At 35.5% G+C, this 25,387-nt stretch overlaps 1 protein-coding gene across 2 annotated transcripts in view; it reads right to left on the reverse strand.

Annotated features, from left to right (window-relative positions):
- The window catches only part of LOC100966452 (probable C-mannosyltransferase DPY19L2), a 164,702-nt gene that overhangs the window by 18,689 nt on the left and 120,626 nt on the right, over positions 1-25,387 (reverse strand). For both annotated transcript variants that reach the window (XM_003788579.2, XM_023512443.1), the window contains 3 exons: positions 24,365-24,436; positions 21,734-21,780; positions 11,784-11,808 (listed from right to left, as the gene is read on the reverse strand). In XM_003788579.2, the coding sequence (XP_003788627.1) occupies positions 11,784-11,808; positions 21,734-21,780; positions 24,365-24,436 (144 nt within the window). The remainder of the gene's footprint in view (positions 1-11,783; positions 11,809-21,733; positions 21,781-24,364; positions 24,437-25,387) is intronic.

Raw genomic sequence — 25,387 nt, forward strand, 5'->3', positions numbered from 1 at the left:
TGTGGGTCATTCTTGCAGGGGGTAGATGGTATCTCAGGGTGGTTCTGATTTGCATGTCTCTAATAATTAGGGATGATGAGCATTTTTTCACATGTTTGTTAGCCATTCGTCTATCTTCCTTAGAGAAGGTTCTATTCATGTCTCTTGCCCATTGATATATGGGATTGTTGGCTTTTTCGTGTGGAATAATTTGAGTTCTCTATAGATCCTAGTTATCAAGCTTTTGTCTGATTCAAAATATGCAAATATCCTTTCCCATTGTGTAGGTTGTCTATGCTTTGGTGGTTGTCTCCTTAGCTGTACAGAAGCTTTTCAGTTTCATTAAGTCCCATTTGTTTATTTTTGTTGTTGTTGCAGTTGCCACGGCAGTCTTCTTCATGAAGTCTTTCCACAGGCCAATATCTTCCAGTGTTTTTCCTATGCTTTCTTTGAGGACTTTTATTGTTTCATGCCTTAAATTTAAGTCCTTTATCCATCTTGAATCAATTTTTGCAAGGGGAGAAAGGTGTGGGTCCAGTTTCTGTCTTTTACATGTGGATATACAGTTCTCCCAGCACCATTTATTAAATAGGGAGTCTTTCCCCCAATGTAGGTTATGTTTGGTTTATTGAAGATTAGGTGGTTGTAAGATGTTACTTTAATTTCTGGTTTTCTATTCGATTCCAAATGTCTATGTCTCTATTTTTGTGCCAGAACCATGCTGTCTTGACCACTATGGCTTTGTAGTATAGCCCAAAATCTGGTATGCTGATGCCCCCAGCTTTGTTTTTATTACTAAGAACTGCCTTAGCTCTACAGGGTTTTTTCTGGTTCCATACAAAATGCAGAATCATTTTCTCCAAGTCTTGAAAGTATGATGTTGGTATTTTAATAGGGATGGCATTGAATCGGTAAATTGCTTTGGGAAGTATACACATTTTAACAATGTTGATTCTTCCCAGCCATGAGCATGGTATATTCTTCCATTTGTTAATATCCTCTGCTATTTCCTTTCTTAGGATTTCATAATTTTCTTATAGAGGTCCTTCACCTCTTTTGTTAGGTATATTCCTAGATATTTCATTTTTTTTGAACCTATGGTTAAGGGAGTTGTGTCCTTAATTAGTCTCTCATCTTGGCAGTTATTGGTGTATACAAAGGCAACTGACTTGTGGACATTGATTTTATATCCTGAGACATTACTGTATTTTTTTATGACTTCCAGGAGTCTTGTGGTTGAGTATTTGGGGTTCTCTAAGTATAAGATCATATCATCAACAAAGAGGAAGAGTTTGACCTCCTCTGTTTCCATTTGAATGCCCTTATTTCCTTGTCTTGCCTAATTGTATTGGCTAGAACTTCCAGCACTATGTTGAATAGTAATGGTGACAGAGGACAACTTGTCTGGTTCCAGTTCTAAGAGGAAAAGCTTTCAGTTTTACTCCATTCAGTAAAATATTAGCTGTGGGTTTGTCATAGATAGCTTGGATTAAAGAAATGTGCTACGTATGCCTATACTCTTCAGTGTTCTAATTAGAAAAGGATGCTGGATTTTATCGAATGGTTTTTCTGCATCTATTGAGAGGATCATATGGTCTTTGTTTTTGTATCTGTTAATATGGTGGATAATGTTTATGGACCTGTGTATGTTAAACCAGTCTTGCATCCATGGGATAAAACCTACTTGATCATGATGTATGACTTTTTGATGATTAGCTGTAATCTAATCTAGGATTTTGTTGAGAATTTTTGCATCTATATATTCATTAGTGAAATTGGTCTGAAATTATTTTTAGTTGGGTCTTTTCCTGGTTTTGGTATCAGGGTGATGTTTGCCTCCTAGAACATGTTGGGGAAGATTCCTTCCTCCTCAATTTTTTGGAATAATTTCTGCAATATGGGAATAAGCTCTTCATTGAAGGTTTGATAGATTTCTGGTATGAAGCCATCTGGACCAGAGCATTTTTTTTGTTGAAAGATTTTTTTATTGTTACTTTGATCTTAGTGTTTGAAATTGATCTGTTCAAGAGCTCTATTTCTTCCTGGCTAGGTCTAGGGGGAGGGTGTGATCCCAAATATTAATTCATTTCTTTCACATTGTCAAATTTCTGGGCATAGAGTTTCTGGTAGTATTCAGAGATGATCTTTTGTATCTCTGTGGTATCACTTGTAATTTCCCCTTTATCATTTCTGATTGAGGTTACTAGAGGTTTTGCTTTTCTATTTCTAGTTAGTCTGGCCCAAGGTTTATCTATTTTATTTATTTTTTCAAAAAAACAACTCCTTGTTTCATTAATTTTCTGAATGATTCTTTTGTTTTCAATTTCATTAATCTCTGATTTAATTTTGGATATTTCTTTTCTTCTGCTAGGTTTAGGCTTAGATTGTTCTTCTTTTTCCAATTCCATAAGATGGCTTGTGAGTTTGTTGACATACTTTCTGTTTTTCAAATGTAGGCATCTAAAGTGATAAATTTTCCTCCCAAAACTGCTTTTGCAGTATCCCACAGGTTTTGGTAGCTTCTTCATTGTTGTTATATTCAAGGAAGTTAATGATTTCCTCTTTTATTTCTTCCTGTACCCAACTGTCATTCAACAGAAGGTTATTTAATTTCCATGCCTTTGTGTGGGGTTGAATGTTTTTATAGGAGTTGAGTTCCACCTTTAGTGCCTTATGGTCTGAGAAGATACAAGGTATCAAGATACAATTTCAATTCTTTTGATTCTGTTGAGGTTTGTTTTGTGTCCTAGGATATGATCAATTTTGGAGAATGTTCCATGGGGTGATGATAAGAATGTATATTCTTTACCTTTGGGATGGAGGGTACTATATGCGTCTATCAAGCACAGTTGTTCTAGAGTGTCATTTAAGTCCCTTATTTCTTTGTTCAATTTCTGTTTAGAGGATCTGTCCAGCTCTGTAAGAGGAGTGTTAAAGTCCCCTGTTATCATGGTATTGTAGGATGTGATATTGCTCAGACTCAGTAAGTTCTATTTCAAGAATCTGGGAGCATTTAAGCTGGGCGTATATATATTTAGAAAAAAAAAAGAAAATAGTGACTAATTTTCATATAAATTGTATTTAATTTTGACCAAAGAACTTCACTTAAACATTAATTTTTAATTCTACATGTTAATATGCTGTTTATCATATTGCATCCTCATTTATAAGTGAAATATGTTTGTAATTTCCCCTTTATAACAATATATTTTCTCCAATTTTAATATCAGGTATATCCAGATTAAGTAGAATGATTTTGAAGTATTTCTTTTTCTATTGTCTATAAGATTTGGCAAGATCTTTTTAAAAAAATTATCTTTTAGGCTCGGCGCCTGTGGCTCAAGCTGCTAAGGCACCAGCCACATACACCTAAGGTGGCGGGTTCGAATCCCCAGCCTGGGCCTGCCAAACAACAATGATGGCTGCAACCAAAAATTGGCCAGGCGCTGTGGTGGGCGCCTGTGGTCCCAGCTACTTGGGAGGCTGAAGCAGGAGACTCGCTTGAGCCCAGGAGTTGGAGGTTGCCTTGAGCGTGATGCCATGGCACTCTACCCAGGGGGATAGCTTGAGGCTCCATCTCAAATATATATATATATATATCTTTTACTTTTATTTATAAATATTAGTTGTCTATTTTTGAGACTTTGGAAAAAACAAAATAATAAGAAGAAGTTAACTGATCAAAGTATTCTATAATAGACATACTTCTATCTGACAATGTGAATGTTACTTTCTTTGCAATATTACTATTAGTATTGCTTAATATTTCATTGCAGCAATCGTCAGATTACTTTTCTGAATGTATTTATCTTCATTTGTTCTTTATTTGGTTTTTGTTCTCATTCCTTATGTTAAATATTGTTATTGTCATTAAATTTAGCCTTTTTAATTCTGTGAAGGCAAAAATGGAAACTTAATATATACATGTATAAGAAAAATAATTTTTTTTTTTTTGAGACAAAGCCTCAAGCTGTCCCCCTGGGTAGAGTGTTGTGGCAGCACAGCTCACAGCAACCTCCAACTCCTGGGCTCAAGCAAGTCTCCTGCCTCAGCCTCCCAAGTAGCTGGGACCATAGGCGCCCGTCACAACGTCTGGCTATTTTTGGTTGCAGCTGTCATTGTTATTTGGCGGGCCCTGGCTGGATTTGAACCTGCCACCTTGGGTGTACATGGCTGGCGCCTTAGCCACTTGAGCCACAGGTGCCGAGTCAGAAAAATAAATTAAAAAAAGAATTGAAACGTCTTGTTGTATTTTTCCCTTGACCAATATAAAGTGTCCATCTTTGTCTTTTTTGACTTTAGTTGCTTTAAATCCACTTTTTTTTTTTTTTTGGCCAGGGCTGGGTTTGAACCTGCCACCTTTAGGCATATGGGGCCAGCACCCTACCCTTTGAGCCACAGGTGCAGCCCCAAATCCACGTTTCTGAAAATAAGATTGCAACTCCTCTTTCCTTCCAAATTCCATTTGCCTAAAAAATTGTCTTCAAAACCTTTAACTCAGAGTTTTGTCTTTTGAAGCTAGGTGTATTTCTTGCACAGAGCAAATGGATGGTTTGTGTTTTTTCATCCAGTCAGCCAATCTATGCCTCTCCAGTGAGGAATTCCAGCCACTAACATTTATTGAGATAATTGATAAGTGTGGTAGTGTTCTATTCATGTTATTTGTGAGAGTTCAGTGCTTAGTTTTATCTTTTGCATCACTGTGGAAGTTAGGTTCTGTCTAATTTCTGAGTTCTTACTTTTCTGTTGATCCATTGTGATTGTCAGTGTGTAGAACAGGTTGAAGTATTTCCTGTAGAGCTGGTCTTGTTGTGGGGGAATTTCCTCAGTGTTTTTATATCATTAAAGGATTTTATTTCTCTGCAATTTTAAAGCTTAGTGTAGCAGGATATAGAATTCTAGGTTGGAAATTGTTCTGTTTAAGTAGATTAAAGGTAGATAACCATTGTCCTTGCTTGAAAAGTTTCATTTGAGACATCTGCAGTCACCCTGATGGATTTGCCTCTGTAGATCAACTGGCACTTACTCCTGGCAGCTTGCAGGATCTTTTCTTTTTTCTTGACCTTGTACAGGTTCATCACAATGTGTCTCAGAGAAGCTCAGTTAGAGTTGAGGTGACCTGGGGTCCGATAATCCTCTGAAAGGAGTGTGTCAGAATCTTTGGTGATATTTGGGAAGTTTTCATTTATAATATTCTCTAGTATGGCTTCCATTACCCTAGGGCATTCTTCTTCCCCTTCTGGGATACTGATAACTTGTATGTTTGAACACTTCATAAAGTCCCATAATTCTGTCAGTGAATGTTCTGCTTTCTCTCTCTTCTTGTCTGCCTCTTTAACTATCTGAGTTATTTCAAGAGCTTTGTCCTCTAATTCTGCATAGTCTAATCTAGGAGTCCTCAAACTACGACCCACAGGCCACATGCAGCCCGCCTAGGACATTTATCCAGCATGCAGTGTGTTTTTGCTGCCACTGCCTGTCCTGCTTAGCAGCTGACTTGTCCTGGGGCCTGCAGTCTGGCCCTCCAACTGTCTGAGGGACAGTGAACTGGCCCCTCGTTTAAAAAGTTTGAGGACCCCTGGTCTAATCTGTTGTTGATACTTTCTATTGCATCTTTAAGTTCCCTAATTGAATGCTTCAGTTCCTTCAGCTCTGCTATATCCTTTCTATATTCTTCATATCATTTATCTCTTATTTGATTCTGTTTTTTGGATTTCCATTTGGTTATTTTCCACTTTATCAGCATTTCCATAATTTTCTTCATTGTTTTCATAATCTGTATCCCAAATTCCCTTTCTGTCATTTCTAACATTTCTTTATGTTGGTGGAATCCTCTGCAGTAGCTGCCTCCCGGTCCCATGGGGGGATGGTTTGCTCTGGACTGGTTTTTCATGTTGCCAGAATTTTTCTGCTGATTCTTCCTCATGAGTGTTTTCTTTTATCTGTTTCCTTGCACTAATTTTCCTTTCACTTCCTCTTGGTCTTTAAGTTACCATGCATCTGGACTAGGGTATTGATGAGTCCTTTTGATACCAGACCAGAAGGATGAGAAGATTGAAGAGGAAGAAGGGAAAGAAGAAAAATTTAAAAAAATAAGAAAAGAAAAAAGGGAAAGGAGTGGGGGTGAGTAAAAAGGAATATTGACAAAAAGAAGAGAGGCACAGAAAGAGGGAGATAGGAACAATATAGGTGTACAGTAGGGCACTTTGACCCAACCTTAAAAAGCCCCAACCTCTGGGAGTGCTGGTTGGGTGGTTCCTTTGAGGTTAATAGCTCTTTGCTAGCCTGTTTGGACACAGTACCCCGCTTCCACCAAGTAGAGAGGAAAGCCAAAAATGCCATAAATCAAACCAAAACAAGCAAGCAGAAAACTTTAAGGGACAAAATTTGGGGAAAACCAAATAATAGGGATAGAAACACTAGCAAAAATGAAGTTCTAATTGTTAAGGAAGGCAACAATGGAAAATTATGTTAAAACTAGAAAAATGAAGAAATAAAAGAAACAAAAAGAAAAATCTAGAGGGAAAATGTTGAAATTAAAACAAGAAAAAAAAAACCAAAAAACAAAGCAATATATATATATCTTGTTGAATATTGTCTGGGCAACAGGTGATCTTCTAGGGTATGAGAAGTTAATCACAATGCTCATATGGCTATATGAGATGGAGACTGGAGGCCTCTGCTGATTTCTTAAACTCTGCAGGGTGGAGAGCCTACATCTCTCCTCAGCCCACTTAAAAGGCACTCCAAACTGATAACCTTGGCTAAGCAGAAGCTTTCCCTGGAACGCACTTGTCACTGAGATCCCTCCTGAAGTGGGTGTCCACTTACCCAGTGTACCAAAGCCGCTCTCACTCTATGCCCCTGAGGGCCAAGGCTGTAAGGGTCTCAGTCCCTGCCTTTAGGCTGCTCAGTCACTAGATTACTCACCCAAGGTCTCCCACCTGATCCTTGCTCTGTGACTCTGAGGGTGGAGTTTGCTGGGGCAGTTCTCCCACAATGGCTCCATGCAGCCCACAGCTGAACACTATTAGTTCCATCTGGCTTAGTGGCTCAGTCTGGGGCCCTAGACAAGGCTTAAAGTCCTCCACACTCTTGCCAAAATTCTCCCGAGGTAGTTCAACTGAGTGCCAAGTCCAGAAAAACAAAATAGCTCATAGGTAAGGCCTTTCCAGTTTGCAATCTCACTGCTGCTGTACTTACAGCTGCTGGCGGGATTAGACCGAATGAACACATGCAACCACTTGCCAGTTCTCCACTGCCTTTGTCCTCCTCATAGGGTCCAGAAGTCTCTTGCTGACTCCCTGTGTCCCCAAAGGGATGTTTCTGGGCAGACCCCACCAGCCAGAGATGCCTGTAGTCTTCTCTCCCCAGTCTCACTGTGCCCAGTTCTAAGGAAGCTATTACTCAGCTGCCATCTTGCTCTTCCCACCAAGTTTTTTTTTCTGTTCTCACTTAAATGCTCCTAACCATCCTTTACTCTCAGGCTCCTGACATACCATATAGTTCTATCATCTCCATTCTATCAGACAGGTTCCTTTTCAGAAAATAAGTAGAAGATAGAAGGCTACAGTCAGGATAGTCCAAAAATCACTACTATAAGTACACTATTGTCAATTTGTTAGTACCTCTTTCCATATAAAGTATTATTAGGAAAATCCTGTCAACACTTTTTACAGGATGGCAGCAAGGCAGGAAGGAAACTGTTCACTATCAGTCTTTGGAATAAGTGAACCTAAAAGGATAAAATGTGAGAGAGTAGCTACCAAGTAGAGGGAAAATGAGGACTAGGTGGCTAAAAGCAGTCCAACTGGTGGGGTTAATCCTTTCAATCTACCTCCAATGATATTTCAGAAATGTCATGTCAACATACTAAAGAGATTCCCCTTCATGGGCACAGCTTACAGCAGGCAGAAAACTAGCAGGACCCTCCTGACTTCTTGGCCCGGAAGTCCCATTAATTGCACAGGTGAATATTTACACAGAGCTTCATGTATATGAGGCATTATTCCAAGTCTATACATACTTATAACTCATTTAATCCCTACAAACCATATGAGAAAGGTACTATTGTTGTTCCTAAAATGAAATTAAGCAATCTAGCCAAGATCACTGTTAGTAATTGGGAGAATTAGGATCTGAGTCCAGGCTCGTTCCTGAGCCAATCCTTTACCACTGTGATGCTTCTTCTCCAAATAAACTATTGACCAACATGGGCAACTAGGCTGTTGACACAGAAATGAAATGACCTCTTAAAAACATACCACTCAATTAGTTTCTGAATAAAATAAATTCTCTCTCTATATTCTGTATCATTTTATTCCTTTAACAGAATATCTTCATATTGGTTCAGATACCTTCATAGAGGTGTGTCATAGAAAACTCTTCTGCTGTAAGTCATAGAAAAAACTTGTTTGTAACAGAAAACACAAACTCAATTGACTTAAAAATATAAATGGTAAATAATGAGTGGTAGGAATTAAGGAAAAAAAGTGCAGGCTGATCCAGGACTGACTCATGGAGAAAATGAGATGCTCGTAGGTCAGAATAGCTGGGCAGAGAATATGCTCAGAGCCTGTCTTAACTCGAGTTCCTTATGGGGACGATGACATTCTGGCAATAAATACTATTTCTAACTCTGTTTCCCTTCTTTTTCTTTTTTCCTGTGAAATACTAGATACACCTTCACTAATTTCTAAGTCCATTAAAAAATTGGTTAAAAGACAAAATAAATATAAACATATTAAATTGTGAGGAAAATTTGTAACAGAATCCTTTAATCTAACAAGTTTTAATAATATCATGAGAGAAAAGAGATATCCTACAGGAGGTCATTTAGTGACTGAGGGTTGCAGACTGACCTTGACCCAGAGGACTGGCAGAAAGCAAGTAATCTAACACCCACTCCCTGATGATGCAGTTATCCCAGTGAATCCCCCCTAGTCCCAAAACACACTGAATGTACACCCTTTGGTTATCACACCACAGTCACAGTGAGCAGCACCCCTGTACTAGTCCTTCCACATCTGCTCCTCCCCAAAGAGAAACAGTCCCTGTCTCCAAAGCCATGTGGAGGAGATTCAGCAAGTGAGTCTGAAGAGAGAGTGGAATAAGGAGATAGAAGACTACATTGGCAATGCACTGGAATTTATCATTTCCTTTCAGAAAATCTGCTATTTTTAGCAATTTTAATTTCTAATATGTATGTCAAGAGTTTGGCATAGATGTTGAGTTTTAAAAAGATTAAGATATTTTCTGTCACTGTTCTCCTGTTAGTCAGTTTCACTACTATTTCTCCCTTTAAAAAACATCTGCTTTATTGCCAAAAGACCTAAAATTTCAGATATAACTTTACCATCTCCTGCTTAACAACAAAGTCTAGAATGAAGCCCAGATTATTTGCGTATAAAACCTCCATAGTCTAAACCCTGGCCACTTCTCCAGTCTCATTTTCTGCAACTGCTTGCCTTGTTTTGTGTATTAGCAACACATTTTACCTGCAGCACTGAACATGCTGGATGACAAACTAGCAGCTATTACATATATACATATAAGGTATAACATATTACCTTATGCTTTGTCTGCACATTCATCTTTTGACCTTGGTATTCCTTTTGAACTATTCCTCCTCAAAAGTCATTTTCTAAAAAAAATTTTTCCCAACTACCCCTCTTTCATATAGATTTAATCACCTCCTTTTCTGTACTACGTTTATATCACTTTTATCACTGTGCATATAATTATCTATGTACATTGTTTAATCTTTCCCCACTATACTGTAAATTCCTTAAAAGTAAGGACTTATTATATAGTGGGCACATAATAAAGACTGAGTTGTTAAGTATATAGAATTTGTAGAAAAAGAAAATGTACAAAATGTGGATAAATGGAGAAATAAAACACCATAGGAAAGTAGTAAAATAATGTAAGAAAAAAAGGCATAAATAAGGAACATTTTCTAAAAAGAGGTAGGCCTTAGATACTGTAAATTAAAATATAAAGTTTGAATGTGTACTAATAAGAAAAATTGGGTAATATTACATTTCATTATTGATTTACATAAAGGTCATTTATATTAGGTACTAGCAGAATGAGTGCTTAAAAGCCTACATTCTGTAGCTTAACTGTGTGGGCTCATATTCCTTGGCTCCATAAAGCTAAGCTCACTTTAGCTTTGTAACCATAGGCAAATTACTTAACCTATCTATGCCAGAGTTTCTTCATCTGTAGAACATAAATAATAATGGTACCTACCTCAAGGGTTGTTGTAAGGATCAAATTATCAATATATGTAAATCATTTATAAAAATAGCTTATACACAGTAAATGGTAATTCTTGACTATTACATTGAGAGTTTTGGAAATGAACTCTTTGGTTCAAGTTCCAGCTTTACTATAAATTTGATGTGAGATTTTAGGTAAGCTACTTAATGTTTCTGAGTCTGTATTTCTTTGCTGGCTTCCCCAGACACACAGCTAGACTACATTTCCAGCCTCCCTGGTAGGTAGATAAGGCCATGTGCCTGAGTTCTGGCCATGGGCAGGAAGTCATATGCGCCTGCTCTAGGCCTCACCCTTACAAAGCTCTAGCGTATGGTCTGGTCTTCATATTATTTCTCCTTTGCTGGCTGGAAATAGGCAAACAACTCAACTGAGGAAGCCACATGTTGAAGACAACAGAGCCACAGATGGAAGGAGTCTGTGTCCCTCAATCAGTCCTTGTCATAGAGCCACCTGCTAAACAGGAACTCTTGCTTTTAACCTTCTGTAAGCAAATAATTTAACTTCTATTGCGTTAAGTTATTAAAATGTTGGTGTTTATTACTACAATAGCTAGTCTAATTTATTTATAAAATGTGAATAAAATTAAACAGCATAGTACATGGCAAATAATAACTATTCAAAAAATACCAGTTGTGGCTTGAGCATTCCTACTCCAAAAATCCAAAATCTGGAATTTTTGAGTTCCAGAAAGTTTAAATAAACTAAGTATATAAGTTTGAAATATTAGATAATACTACTAAAAATTACAACATGATGCTCAAGGTTCATGCTCAATGTATTTTATTTTTTCAGATTAGAAATGCTCAACCACTAAGTGCAGTATTGTAAAATCTCAAAAAAAATCCAAATACTTTTAGTCCTAAGCATTTTGAATAAGGAACACTCCATTTATATTACTGTTCCTATTAAGTTCAAATTCAGTAGCTTTTTATAAATTTGATCTTTCCCTCAAAACCCTCTTGAAGTTCAACCACTGAGGAAACCATGTTTCTAGCCCACACTCATCTTTCCCTTGTCTCCCACAAAATAATTCACCAAATATAAAAGGCTGTTTTGTTTAATGTCTCCTTTGTAAAATGACACATGGGGCAGAGAGATTACTACACTTCCTTTTGTATCCTTCACACTGCTGAGCCTGCAGTTGACTACATCTATGTGGTGGCAGAAGACATGAATCGCAGGGCCACAGGGCTTGTCCTGATAGACCATGGCTGATTAGCTGAGCAGGCTAGCTAAACCAGATGCTTGTAATTACTGAATGAATGCATGAATGAATGAAGGAGATTTAATTTGATTATATTCCATGGTCATAAATCATCTTTCTGGCTTTCAAATTCTCATTACTATTCAAAAGTGATAGCAGGTTAAGGAGTGAGAAGCATCAGCAGAAATTTATTATCAAAGCTAAATAACTCCAGCACTACTGAGGGTGTATAAGCAGCAAGAATATACCTTTGTGAATTATCTTTGAACTAGAATTTAATACATAAATCTACCAGAGATTAAAATAAAAGCTTTACCTCACCATGTTCAAGGAGCTGTTTTCTGTAATAAAACAAAAACATTATTTATTTACTAAATGTCTATTATACTCTGATTACATAAGAAAAAGCTTCATTTATTTCTTCTTAGGCCTTTAAAATTTGATTTCCTCTAAACTATGTAGGAGGATAAGGAAAGAATTAAAAAATTAGATAATATTACTAAAAATTACAACAAGTTAAAAGGCATAACTTACAGTCATTCTATTTAAGGTATGTCAAAAAGTCATCTTTGGTTAACATACAATAGGTTTTACTGATCCATGGAGATTGTATCTCTGGAAGGATAAATAGACTTTCCATTAAATATTCAGCCCATGTGCTATGTGTATGTATATATATTCATGTTGGAACTAATTATATATATTATATATATATAATATTTTAGATAACTACTGTTAGACTTTTGAGTTATTTTCACTTTTCATGATTATAAATAACATTATCATCCTTGTTGTACATAACACTTTGTGAGCATCTTTGAATATTTCCTGAGGATAATTTTCCAAAAGAAAAATCACTGAGTAAAACATATAAATATTTTTAGTTCCAGAAAAGTCTCAATTTACAAAATAGTTACTATACACCTACTGTGTTCTAGACACTGTGCAGTGAATACGGTAGTCCCCCCTTCTCTAGGGACTTGCTTTCCATAGTTTCAGTTACCTCAAGTTAGCCACAAACTAAAAATAGTAAATGGAAAATTCCAGAAATAAATAATTCATAAGCTTTAAATTGAGCACCCTTGTGAATAGCCTGATGAAATCTTAGGGCATCTTGCCTGGGATGTGAATCAAGCCACTGTCCAGTGTATCCACTTCACATATGCTCCCCATCTGTTAGTCACTTAGTACCATCTAGGTCAGTGGTTCTCAACCTTCCTAATGCTGTGACCCTTTAATACAGTTCCTCATGTTGTGGTGACCCCCAACCATAAAATTATTTTCATTGCTACTTCATAACCATCATTTTGCTACTGTTATGAATCATAATGTAAATATCTGATATTAGGTGACCCCCTAAAGAGGGTCACAATCCACAGGTTGAGAACTGCTGATCTAGCTTATTACACTAACAGTAGTGATATTTCAGTGTTTGTGTTCAAGTCACACTTATTTGACTTAATAATGGTCTAAAAGTGTAGGAATAGTCATGCTAGCAATTTCAATATGCCAAAGAAGAACCAGAAAGTACTTTCCTTAAGTGAAAACATAAAAGTTCTCAACCTAATAAGGAAAGAGAAAAACTCATATGCTAACACTGTTAAGACTTAAGGTAAGAATGAATTTACTACCTTTGAAATTGTGAAGAAGGAAAGAACAAATTGATGCTAGTTTTGCTGTCACCTCGAACTTCAAAAGTTATGGCCACAGTCTTTGGTAAGTGCTTAGTTAAAATGGAACATACATTATTAAATTTATGGGTAGAAGACAAAAACAGAAGGTGTTCTGACTTATGGGAATCAGGTATGGCACCATCAGTTGCATCCATTAGGGGCCTTGGAACATATTACCCACAGATATGGGGGACCCCAATAGCATGAATAGTAATTATACAATGTTTATCTTCAGAGAGCTACTCTAGATTCAGACAAGAGATAGAAGACCATTCTGCTAATTGTTCCATTAAAAAGACTGGATATTTTACATTTATAAAAGGTTTTACAGGATGCAGGAGTATTCTAATATCAATATAGGGGTGGAGAAAGAAAAAAGACAACATGCAGAGGTCGTCTAGGGTACACAGACCCATGAATTTTAAAAAGGGTAGCTGGGAGAAAGCTTCTCAGGATAGCAGTGGCATCACCAAGTTATTCTGCCTCTGCTGCAGCTCCTTGCCTAGACACACAGTTAGGAGTAGGGTTCCTCCAGTTGCCTGCAATCTTCCAGTCACAACCGAACCCAGAAGTGAGCCATTTCAAGGAAGAAGCCTGGTAGGTAAGTAATTATTATAGTCACCAAGAACCTTGACAGTAACTACTGATAAAAATAAAATCTAGTAGCTTATTTACAATATAAATATGCAACCAAATCACAATACACAAAAAGTATTAAAGAGAAATAGCAAAATGAATGACCAAAAAAGGAAAAAAAAACCCCAACAAACCAAACTCTAACCTCTCAGGAAATAGAGTTAAGGCAAGAAATAAGAGAGGGAACTAAACAATAGCTCCCATTTTTCCCTTCAGAGAAGTTTGAGAGGATATTGCATCCATATAATTAGAATAGCTATATAAAAATAAATTTTCAGAAATTCTGGGAAAAATTTATTTGCTTAATAGAACACACTAACTTCCCTGTGAACTGTATTTAACTTACTAGTTTTGCTGGTTGTGAGTGCAAGGCCTTGTGAAGCACATATACCTCACATATCTCTTGATATGTTGGCCTAACAAAATACGGCCCCAGGGAAAAAATATTTTTTGCTAGTGTGGCAGTCAACATGTTAAAACCTCAAAAGATAGTTGAATGGAATATATTTACACAGCTGAAGTTGGCAATATTTAAGAATCAATTATGAAATTCTCTCAAAACAGAGAGAAAAAATAGATAAGAGTAATAATAGAAGTTCAAGTAAAAAAGAATGAAAAACTTCCTCAAGCTCAGTGAGTAGGGCACCAGCCACATACACCAAGGCTGGTGGGGTCAAGCTGGCCCAGGCCTGCTAAAGAACAATGACAACTGCAACCAAAAAATAGCCAGGCATTCTGGCGGGTGCCTGTAGTCCACCTACTTGGGAGGCTGAGGCAAGAGAATCAAGAGTTTGAGGTTTCTGTGAGCTGTGATGCCATGGCACTCTACCGAGGTAGACATAGTGAGACTCTGTCTCAAAAAATAAAAAAAATTTCCTCAACTAAAGAGTTGAGTGTTTACTTTAGAATGACTTAGGAATTAATAAATATAACACACACATAATGTCTCCAAACTTTATAAATTTCCAGAGATAACAACTATTAGCATTATTCATTTGTCATGCACCATGCTAGTGAACAAAAAAGCTCTATCTATAAAATGCTGAATAAAACCCACAAATATCTACTAACTGATCCATGAACCAAAAATAAGGGCAAAGGGGGGCATTTTCTAGATAAGAAAGCATTCAGAAAGTAGACTATTCTAGACTCTTTCTAAGAAACAGCACTGAAGCAGGTTCTCGAAAGAGAACTTGAACGAGGTAAAGTATAAAATCCAAGAAACAGTCAAGAACAAATATATCAGTAAAATTTGAAGTCAATCCAAAAATTGCTAATGTCTTCAATCTAAATATTCAGAGAAATAGGGGGAGGCGGGAGGGAGAGGGGAGGGGGGAATGGGTGGAGGGAAGAGGATTGGAGGGATCATTTCTGAGGTTTATTTTACAAGAGTACAAGCAAATCTTTCTAAGAGTAGAATGTGAATGTTTTAACACAATAACTAAGAAAATGACACGAAGGCTATGTTAACCAGTTTGATGGAAGTGTTTCAGATTGTGTGTGAAAACCCCACACTGTACCCCAGAAGTGCATTAATATACATAGTTACCATTCAATATAAATAATAAAAATAAATAAATAAATAAATATTCAGAGAATTCTTAAAACAGAGACGAGATAATACAACCACCTAGAAGTAAACTTTTTGACTGTTTCAGCATAACATGAGAGGCAAGGGGGTGGAGGAAGGCAGAAAGAAAAGAAGCAAGCAGGTCTTTAAAGCCAGAGCCCAAGGGTAAATAAATCCTGACTCCACTGCTCCTGATGGTGTGCCTTTGGGGAAATTACTTATCTTCTTTGTGCTTCAGATTCCTTATCTGTAAATAATAAGTGACTCCTCTCTCACAGGGTGGTTTTCACAATTTATGATTTATTGAGTTTATATAGGTAATACATAGTAAACCATAGCTGTTAGCATTTATTGTTGGTGGCAACATGTTGATTCATTCTTAATATCAAGATGAATGTATTTCCTAATAATTTAAGGAAAACCACCAACAAAGTATAAATGGGATATATATAACAACTAATTTATTAAAAGAACTATATACACTGTGACCAAATGATATCCATTTTGGGAAGCAAGGATGGTTCAACATATGAAAATGAATTAGTATGATACACATTAACAGAATAAAGAATAAAAATCACAAAGAATTGACCAAGCAGAAGAATTAGTGAGTTTGAAGTTACAATATTTAAAAATATATAGTCAAAACAAAAAAACTGAAAAGAATAAAGCATATTGGGTGGCGCCTGTGGTTCAAAGGAGTAAGGCACCAGCCCCATATGCTGGAGGTGGCGGTTCAAACCCAGCCCCGGCCAAAAACTGCAAAAAACAAAAACAAAAACAAACAAACAAAAAACCCCCAAAGAATGAAGCATATCTACAAGATCTACACAATAGCCTCTAAAGGCAGTTAGAGTTACTCACCTTAAAGAGGAAGTAGAGAGAGACTGAGGTTTATTCAAGGAAATAATAACAGAGAACTTCTCAAAGTTCTAGACACCTAGAGAAAGGTGTCAACATTTCTGGTGATCACAGAACATCAAGCAGACTTAATCCAAACAACACTACTTTGAGAACTTCTCAAAGTTCTAGACACCTAGAGAAAGGTGTCAACATTTCTGGTGATCAAGGAACACCAAGCAGATTTAATCCAAACAACACTACCACTAGGCATTTATGAATTGGGCTTCCAAAGGTTATGGATAAAGAAAAAGGTCTCGAGGGAAGAAAAAAGAAACACACACGCACACACACACACACACACAAAGATGCCACAATACATCTGACAGCAGACTTTTCAGTGAAAACTTTACAGGCAGGAGAAAGTGGTATAACACATTCAAAGGGCTAAAGGAAAAAAAACCTTAATCCTAGAATATTATATCCTGTAAAAATATCCTTCAAATTTGAAGGATAAATAAAGACTTTTAAAGAAAAACAAAAGCTGAAGGATTTTATCAATACTAGACCTGTTTTATAAGAAAAAGTAAAAGGAGTTACTCAATCCAAAAGAAGAGGATGTTAACGAACAATAAAAAAAAAAAATCTGAAGGCATACAACTTACTGGTAAGAGTAAGGACACAAAGGATATTCTATTACTATAGTTGCAGTGTAAAAACACTTATATATTGAGTACAAAAACTGAAATACAATTTATCAAAAAACAACTCTAACAACTTTTTGTGAGATAGATAGCATAAAATGATATAAATGGAAATAACAAAAATGTCAAGAAGTGGGCATGGATGATAGAATTAAAGTGTAGAGTTTCTTTTAGATTTCTCTTCATGTTTTGTAAACAGAATTAAGTTGTTATCTATTTAAAACAATTGGTTCTGAAATGTTTCTTGCAAGCTTCATGCATGGTAACCTCAAATCAAAAAACTTACAACAGAGATGCAAAAAATGAAAAGCAAGAAATTAAAACATACTACCAGAGAAAAATCATTTTTACATTAAGGAAGAGAAAGTAAGGGAGAGAGGTTATAAAGGAAAAGAGGGAGGTTAAGGGAAGGGAAGTCAAGGGGAGGAGAGTGAGAGGGGGACAGGGAAGAGAGAACACAAAATAACCAGAAATCAAATAACAACATGGCAGTAGTAAGACCGTGACTATCAATAACACCGAATGTAAATGGGCTAAACTCCCCAATCAAAAAATCACAAGTAGCTGAATGGATAAAAAAAAAAAACAAGAGCCAATTTATAAGTTATCTACAAGAAACCCACTTCATCTATAAAGACACACATAGACTGAAAATAGTGCTAGAAAAAGACCGTCACATGGAAATAGAAAACATAAAAAAAAGAGCTTGTATCAGATAAAATAGGTTTTAGGATAAATATTTTAAGAGACAAATAAGGTCATATATAATGATAAAAAGATCAATTGAGCAAGAGGATGTAACAATTCTAAAGGTTGCCCATTAAGTCTCCATGCATAGAGAAAATAGTAAATTATAGCTAAATGAACTTTACTTATAGAATATTCATTACAAAATTTTACAAAGAGGTGGCCAATACATAGAGAATATTTTGTAAATATTTTGAAATAGTACTTTTAGTTTCCTTCAAGAATTTTCCTTTCATGCCAGCCCCACAAACCAGAGGTGGGAAGTTCAACCCTCACCTGGGCCTGATTAACATTCACATTTGCCTGTTTGGCACAAGAGGACTAGCTTTTGGCATATCTTGGCTTTCAATATGCCTTCCTCACTAAGCTTAATCATCTCCAGCTTTTGAGTTAAATTGAAAGACATGAGACTATTCCTTTCACTTCAACACAGTAGAGGCTGTGGTAAGGTTATTAATTGGCCCACTTTTAATATTCTTGTATCTCAGGAAATAGGGAGGCCTGAGGAACATGAGGCAGGGAATGGCTGGTAAATGTAACAGTCGGAATACACATGACATTTATCAATCAGCTTCACTGTCTTATATGGGTGAAGTTTGTGATGCCCCCAAACAATTACAGTTGTAATGTCAAAGATCATCCACTGATCACACATCATCATAATATATATGGTAATAATGAAAAAGAATATAATACTATGAGAATTAGCAAAATGTGAAACAGAGAAATGAAGTAAGCACATTCTTTTGGGAAAACAGTACCAAAGTAGCCTTATGGCTGATATTGAGGAAGGATTAGTGGTTTGGAGATAAGATCAAATCAGCTGAAACATTCTTTTAAATCAAAGTGTAATGCAGAACAAGGTCCTGACACTCTTCAATTCCATAAAGGCTGAGAGAGGTGATGAACATACAAGGTCTAACAAACTAGGTTCAAAAAGTTGCCACTGTGTGCTTACATTGGCAGCACTCTACAAACAACTTGGTATATTAGTGTCTTACATGTCGACATGTGGTGATGTCCTGCTGAGTGGTATTCATTATTGTTGCATGATTTTGTGTGCCATACAATAACAACTCTGATGGTCATTCCTGAATAAGGGTTCCTAAACTGCTTTGAAAGCCAGATTAGGCACTATTGGTGTATTACTTCCCAAGGGGAGTACTTTGCAGGTGACCATAGTGATATTCAGCACTGAGGTACGTAGCACTTTTTCTACAACGAGTTCATGAACTTAATTGTCAGATTTTGTAAGACAATACCTATAATTCTTGAAAAATTCTCATTATTTGTAAATTATATGATAACCTGCCTAAAAATTCCAGAGAATCATTTGAAAAACTATTAGAAATTTAAGGAAAGTTTCCTAATGTGACTGAATACAAAAGTGATGCAAGGAAAAATATATCAACCAGCTTTCCTATGAACTAGCAATGACAAATTGGCAAATAGAGTATTACAAAATTGTCATTTTCAATAGAAAAAGGGAAAGAGCCCCATAAAATCCATATTTAAAAAATCATAGTAGTGGGCGGTGCCTGTGGCTCAGTGGGTAGGGCCTCGGCCCCATATACCAAGGGTGGCAGGTTTGAACCTGGCCCTGGCCAAACTGCAACAAAATAATAGCCAGGCATTGTGGCAGGTGCCTGTAGTCCCAGCTACGTGGGAGGCTGAGAGAGAATCGCCTAAGCCCAGGAGTTGGAGGTTGCTGTGAGCTATGACACCACAGCACTCTACCAAGGGCGATAAAGTGAGACTCTGTCTCTAAAAAAAAAAAAAGAAAAAATCATAGTAGGACTCATAAGGGAAAAAACAAAACATTTTACTAAAAGATATAACAATTAAAACAATAAAAACAGTAATAATAACTAACATTCAAATGTTTGTTCTGTTAGCAATTCTAAGCACTTTTACATGCATTGACTCTTCTAATATATATGGTCACCTTGTGAAGTCAATGTTACTTTCCTGATTTTATGGATGATGAAACTGGGCACAAAGGGATTAAGTGACTCACCAGTTAATAAGTGGAGCTATATAATACTTCTGAAATGGCAACTCAATTCAGATTAAATTCTCATTGTATTGATCTGAAGCAACGCCAATGTACTCTGTTGGGTGACCAGAGCTGAGGAGGATTCTAAACACTTTTATTCCAAAATTTACAGGGAAAATTAAATACAAGCAAATATGAAAAATAGTTAACAGTAGGGAAGGACTGAAATTGCATTGTTATTACTCAGAAACAGATCAATATAAGAGAGAATCTAAATACAGACTCAAATACATATGAGATTGATGGGTAAATGATTAAAACTGATGATTCACATGAATAAAAATTCACAATACTGTGTTTGGACAATACGTCAATTGAGCGGATAAACAGTAGACTCCTAGATGTCACCACACTACAAAACTAATGTAAGAGTGACTAATGAACTATAAAGTGTAATAGAAAATCTGAAAGAATATACAAACAAATATTTTAGTGTTTTTGATGTAGAGAAATGTTTCTAAGCAACATATGAACAGAGAAAATGAAATGTATTATTGTGACTGTATAAAAATTTTAAAATTCTATAAAGCAAAGAACATAAACTATACACTGAAATCTTGGAATAAACTATGTTAAGACGTATAATAGACAAAAGGTTGCTGTCTATAAAAAATATCCACAAAACACTAAAATCAATTTTGTTAAGGTCAAGAAGAAAGTAAATAGTTAACAGACACATAAAAAGAGGTAAAATTTCACTGATAAAGAATTATTTTGAAAAAAAAATTTTTTTAACCTATCAGTAAAAGTTTAAAGTGTGATGATATTGTTGTTTGTGGAGATGCAGGGAAATGGACACACTCATCATTTTAGTTTCTCAGTATTAATAAAATTATAACATATGCATACTTTATGATCTAGTAGTCCCAAATTAAACATTCTGTCACTAGAGTAAGTGTCCAAAGATATGTATTCAAAGATGTTCATTATTCATAACATTGGCTGTTATGATAAAAGTTAAATATAATCTAAACATTGATACAGGAATGGCTAAATACATGGTGGTCACTCCTGATGGTGAACAATAAATCCCTAAGACCATTACGAAGTATAAAGAAGATAAAGGCACACTGTTCAACACAAGTAACAAGTACCAGAGTAATAATATTAACTTCATTTTTTAAAATGTGCTTATATTATATATTTTAAACTGTTTAAATAGTTCTAAAAATTATTAGAACTACTATCAAGACATATTCCCCTGGACTCCATCTGACCAGAACAATATCAAGTGGGTATATTATCCCCCTTATGTTAGAAATGATTTCAACAAATGCACCTAAGATCTTCAGTAGCTCTTCTGGCAATCACACAAAAATGTTTATTAAAAACACTAGTATGGGGTACATAACAGGTTCATGGAAACTCTCTGTACTATCTTCACAATTTTTTTTATAAATCTACAACTATTCTAAAAGCTAAAAGGCTTTAAGGAAAATCAAATGACATATCTATAAATATAAAAATGTAATTTGAGATAAGATTTCCCTGACAAAACTTCTTTCTTTAGAATTTACTTCTTGTATCCCACAGCAATTTATTTAGGTATGATTTATATGAGTCATGTTATATTTTGCTAGCATTCATTTATGCCTTAATTCTAGTAACTTTACTAAAACTATCAAAAATGTGATATACATATCACAAATAGTTTTAACAATAAATGTAGAAAAATATTTCAAAAATATTCATTCAATTATTCAAAAATAATTATACTTTCTCTGAACATTAGAAAAATGGCCACATAAAGCTTTATCTTTTGTTTACTGACTTTAAATTCTAGTGACATATTAAAATAACACTAAATCAGCTTAAACTTTGAGTTAGTTCACAATGTATTTCCAAAACAATTCTATAAGATAAAAGAAATCTATAAAAATGATAGTCTTTTTTGTGAAGAAAATATCTACCTAAGTTTAATACATATCTTTTTCTTAATCACAATGCTAAAGCTTAATGACATTCATCTGAAAAACTTAATACTACAATAAGTTATTTAGTAAGTATAGTATATTTTAAAAATAACTATTATATAATTACCTTAGATAAGTGTTTGTAGATAAGACACATAAAACATCACGAACAATCTGTGAATAGAATCAAATCAATTAAACTTTTCTAAGGAAAAAAGTACTTTTTAATGTTTAAGTGAATCCTTAGAAACAGTTTTAGTCCTTGCTCTGCCCCAAATAACTTCTTTTATAACTTCCTCTTCTATAAAAAGAGTGTTGGAATAGATTGTCCACTTTGGGAACTTAACATCCTCAAGGGCACATGTGGCCTTACAGATCCTCACATGTAGTCCCTTGACTGAATCCAAACTTCACAAAACAAATCCCTTTAAAAATAATTTTTTCTGTAGAGTTTGGATTTACTCAAAAGGCTGTACTCAAGGATCCAGAAAGCCACATGTAGCCCCAAAGCTGTAGGTTCCCCACCCCACATATGTGGATAACTACTTGCAACTATGGTTATAAGTTTATAGTTTTCCTGTGAAAGGTAGTGGAGAGGGTGAGCTGGTGTTCACAACAGAGGCTGTTTTCTCCATGCACTTTCGGAGACTATTTTATATTAACCTCCCAAGCAAATTAATAATATCTATCCATCTATCCATGTACCTACCTACACACATCTATATTCCTCCTTCAGTCAAAACTTCATATTATCAAATTAATTATGGGCATATCTACTTTCCTGATCTTTCAATATGAAATGGCTGCTACAGAAGGCTTAAAAGCACCAATCAAAGTGTATGAGATGATGGTGAGAGTGGGAGAAAGAGAGAAGTGGAAGGGGAATATAATGGCTAAATTTGCCTAGGAGGCTTTAGCAGCAACTTAAATGGTAATACAAAAAATATGTTGGTAACTGAAAAATTTGTATTCTGTACGACATGTGTCTTACAACTCAGACAAATGTTGAAAGAGATATATAAATCAATTTGGGCTCTAATTTAAAATGAAATTTAAGTTTAGAATTTTTAACTTTTCTCATTGATATGAGGGCATCCTTAAAATCCCATAGAAACCAATTCATAAAATCAATGCTAATATTACAATTTATTATGCATGAAGTTACATAAAAGACATTCTAGTCACGTATGGAAAGCAGATACCAATTTGAGGATATATTCATTTATAGGAGTTTCAGATTCAGTATTGTCACAGGAAAGTCATATTATATGTGTGCACAGGTCTTCTTTTTGTCTTTACCAGAAGTGACTTTACCCAGGGGAAAACTTAAATGAGCATCAGAAGCATGCTTGTGGTGAAACATAAACAAAATAGGACCAATAAAAGACACAAAGACTGAGGGGTTTATAAGGAATGAGGAAGGAGTGAAGTCTTGGTGGCTGTAGGAATGGGCACATGGGTGTGTGCATGTGCCTGCTAGTGCACATACTTAATTTGGACTGTGTTATGTTTAGGGACTAGTTATTTGCAAGTCTTGGATTTTAATTTTTAAAAATGTAGCAATAATAGATCAAGCTATTATTTTCTCCCATGCCAGGAGTTACTCCACTGAATAGCTAATGCATGCATTAGCACCTCTAAGTAGAACCTTATAAGAATGGGCCACATTTTGCCATAATGGAATAGAAGTATGGCAGTGGAGAAAATCTTCAACCTAAGTTGAGAGGGCCAAGGAGAGGGGTAAACTTGTTTACATGCTATCCATTCCTTCTTGTTTCTTCTATTTTGACTCTCTCCAAAGGATTCCTAGGTAACTGGATCAAGGGTGAAACAATAGAGATAAAGAGGAATAATTTCATTCCTAAATTATTCATATTTTATGTAAAAATAAAGGAACAAAAAAATACATGTATGAGGACGGAAACTATATAAGTAAAACATGTGATTTCACTTTAAACGCAGAAAACTGACTTCAACTGGACCATCACTTATATGGTGGTAGAGAAATCACATTATTGTTATCTGCTTAAAAGTATAAAGTAAAACACATTGATATAAGGGAAGGCAATTTAAGCAACATAAACAAAGATGGTTCAAAATTGTTAGAAATGTAAGGTCCCACAATCTTACTCATGCTTTTAGGTAAACTACACTCAGTACAAAAAAACTGCAAGTGTTATTTTAAAGATTTCTTTTATTGTGATATTATTTTCTTCTATTGTGAAAACAGTGAATATATAGAAAATTATTTTTAAAAGAATATGCAAATTTTTTTCCGTGCATTTCTATTCAAAATAGATCAAGACTTCTTTTTGCTTGATATGTGAAGGGTACTAAAGTTGTCACTGTACTTTTCTTTCATAGCAGCTGTAACAAATGTAGTTCCTTAGTGATCTGTGTGATTATTGGGTGAATGTTTTCACCTCTAACCCCCCAAATCCAGAACTTTAAGTTCTAAGATGGGAGTGGCCATGCTTTTTTTTTCTCTTCCAGCATATATATAATACTAATGTGGTCCTCAGTACACAGTAAGTAATAAATATATAGTATTTTTTCAAAATAAATAATAACTTCCATAATGTAGCTTTCTAAAAATATCTATCTAATACTAGTTTATGAAAGACCTTAATAAAAACAAATTTCTAGAGAGGGAAAGAGATCACCCCCCAAATAAGATAGAATTTTGACCAATTAGCATTAATCTATTATAGTCCTTATCTTGAACTCCCAAACAAATGATAAATTAAAAACAAAATACCTTTTTAAAGATAACATAAGTAATCACCATAACAACTGGAAGCAATAACGTCTTTGTGTATCTCAGTGGAGTCTGAAATATAGAAAATTATTAAAAATAGTTATTTACTGAATTTTACATTAAATTAGCAAAATTCTGTGTCAAATTGAATGCCTTGATAAAATTTCTTAAAGATAAAATCTTTGTCATTAGCAGGATATATATTCATCAACTTCCAATTCTAATCCAAGAGTTAAAAATTATTAAAATAGTTATAAAAATTATTCAAAAAATTTTAATGATAAAATCTATTGAACCTGGAATTAGCCAGCCTTTTTTCTCTTCCTTTCAATTTTTATTGAGATAATATTAACTTTTAAAATGCATGTTTAATACCCCTAAGCCCTAATTACATTTTCTGTGGCACTTAGTTTAATAATTTTCGTTAGTAAAACTAGAGCTAACAAGGAAGAAAGTCAACTGAAGTAATTATGGGGAGGGGGGAGATGGCCAACTAGAGGCAACATTCACCAGAGACTCCTGACCAGAAGGACAGATTCTGGACAGATTTAGTCTCTGAAACTGAAGGAGGAGAGCTGAGATAGGGAAGAAGATAGACAAATACACATCATCTTGGCTGTGGCAACTTGTGAATCCAAGAAAGAAGATCCTAGTGAACAAATTCCAGGTACAAAGTCCATTGCTATGAGGATGAGAGATCCCTACTCCAAGCGGGGTGCTCATTGCAGGGTCTCTGCAAGTACAGGGGACAAAAGGCCTCTCATTTTACCTCATGGGTCAGAGACACTAAACACTGGGCCTCCTCCTCCAAAGAGGTCTCACTTGTGAGCCTAGGCATCATCCTGCCCAGCATAAAACTAAAATACTTTCCCAGCAATTTTGAACTCTCAGTCTACCCTTCCCCACTTGCCTGGCAGTCTGAAGATCTACCCCCTGCAGTGCCCAGAGTGTGTGGCCATTCCCTAAGAAGTCTAGGCATTGTATGGACAGAAGCATGGAAATAGTTACTAGAGTAGAAGCAGG

Source organism: Otolemur garnettii, unplaced genomic scaffold, assembly GCF_000181295.1.
Source record: "Otolemur garnettii isolate 467f Iridium unplaced genomic scaffold, OtoGar3 scaffold00028, whole genome shotgun sequence".
NCBI lineage: Eukaryota > Metazoa > Chordata > Mammalia > Primates > Galagidae > Otolemur > Otolemur garnettii.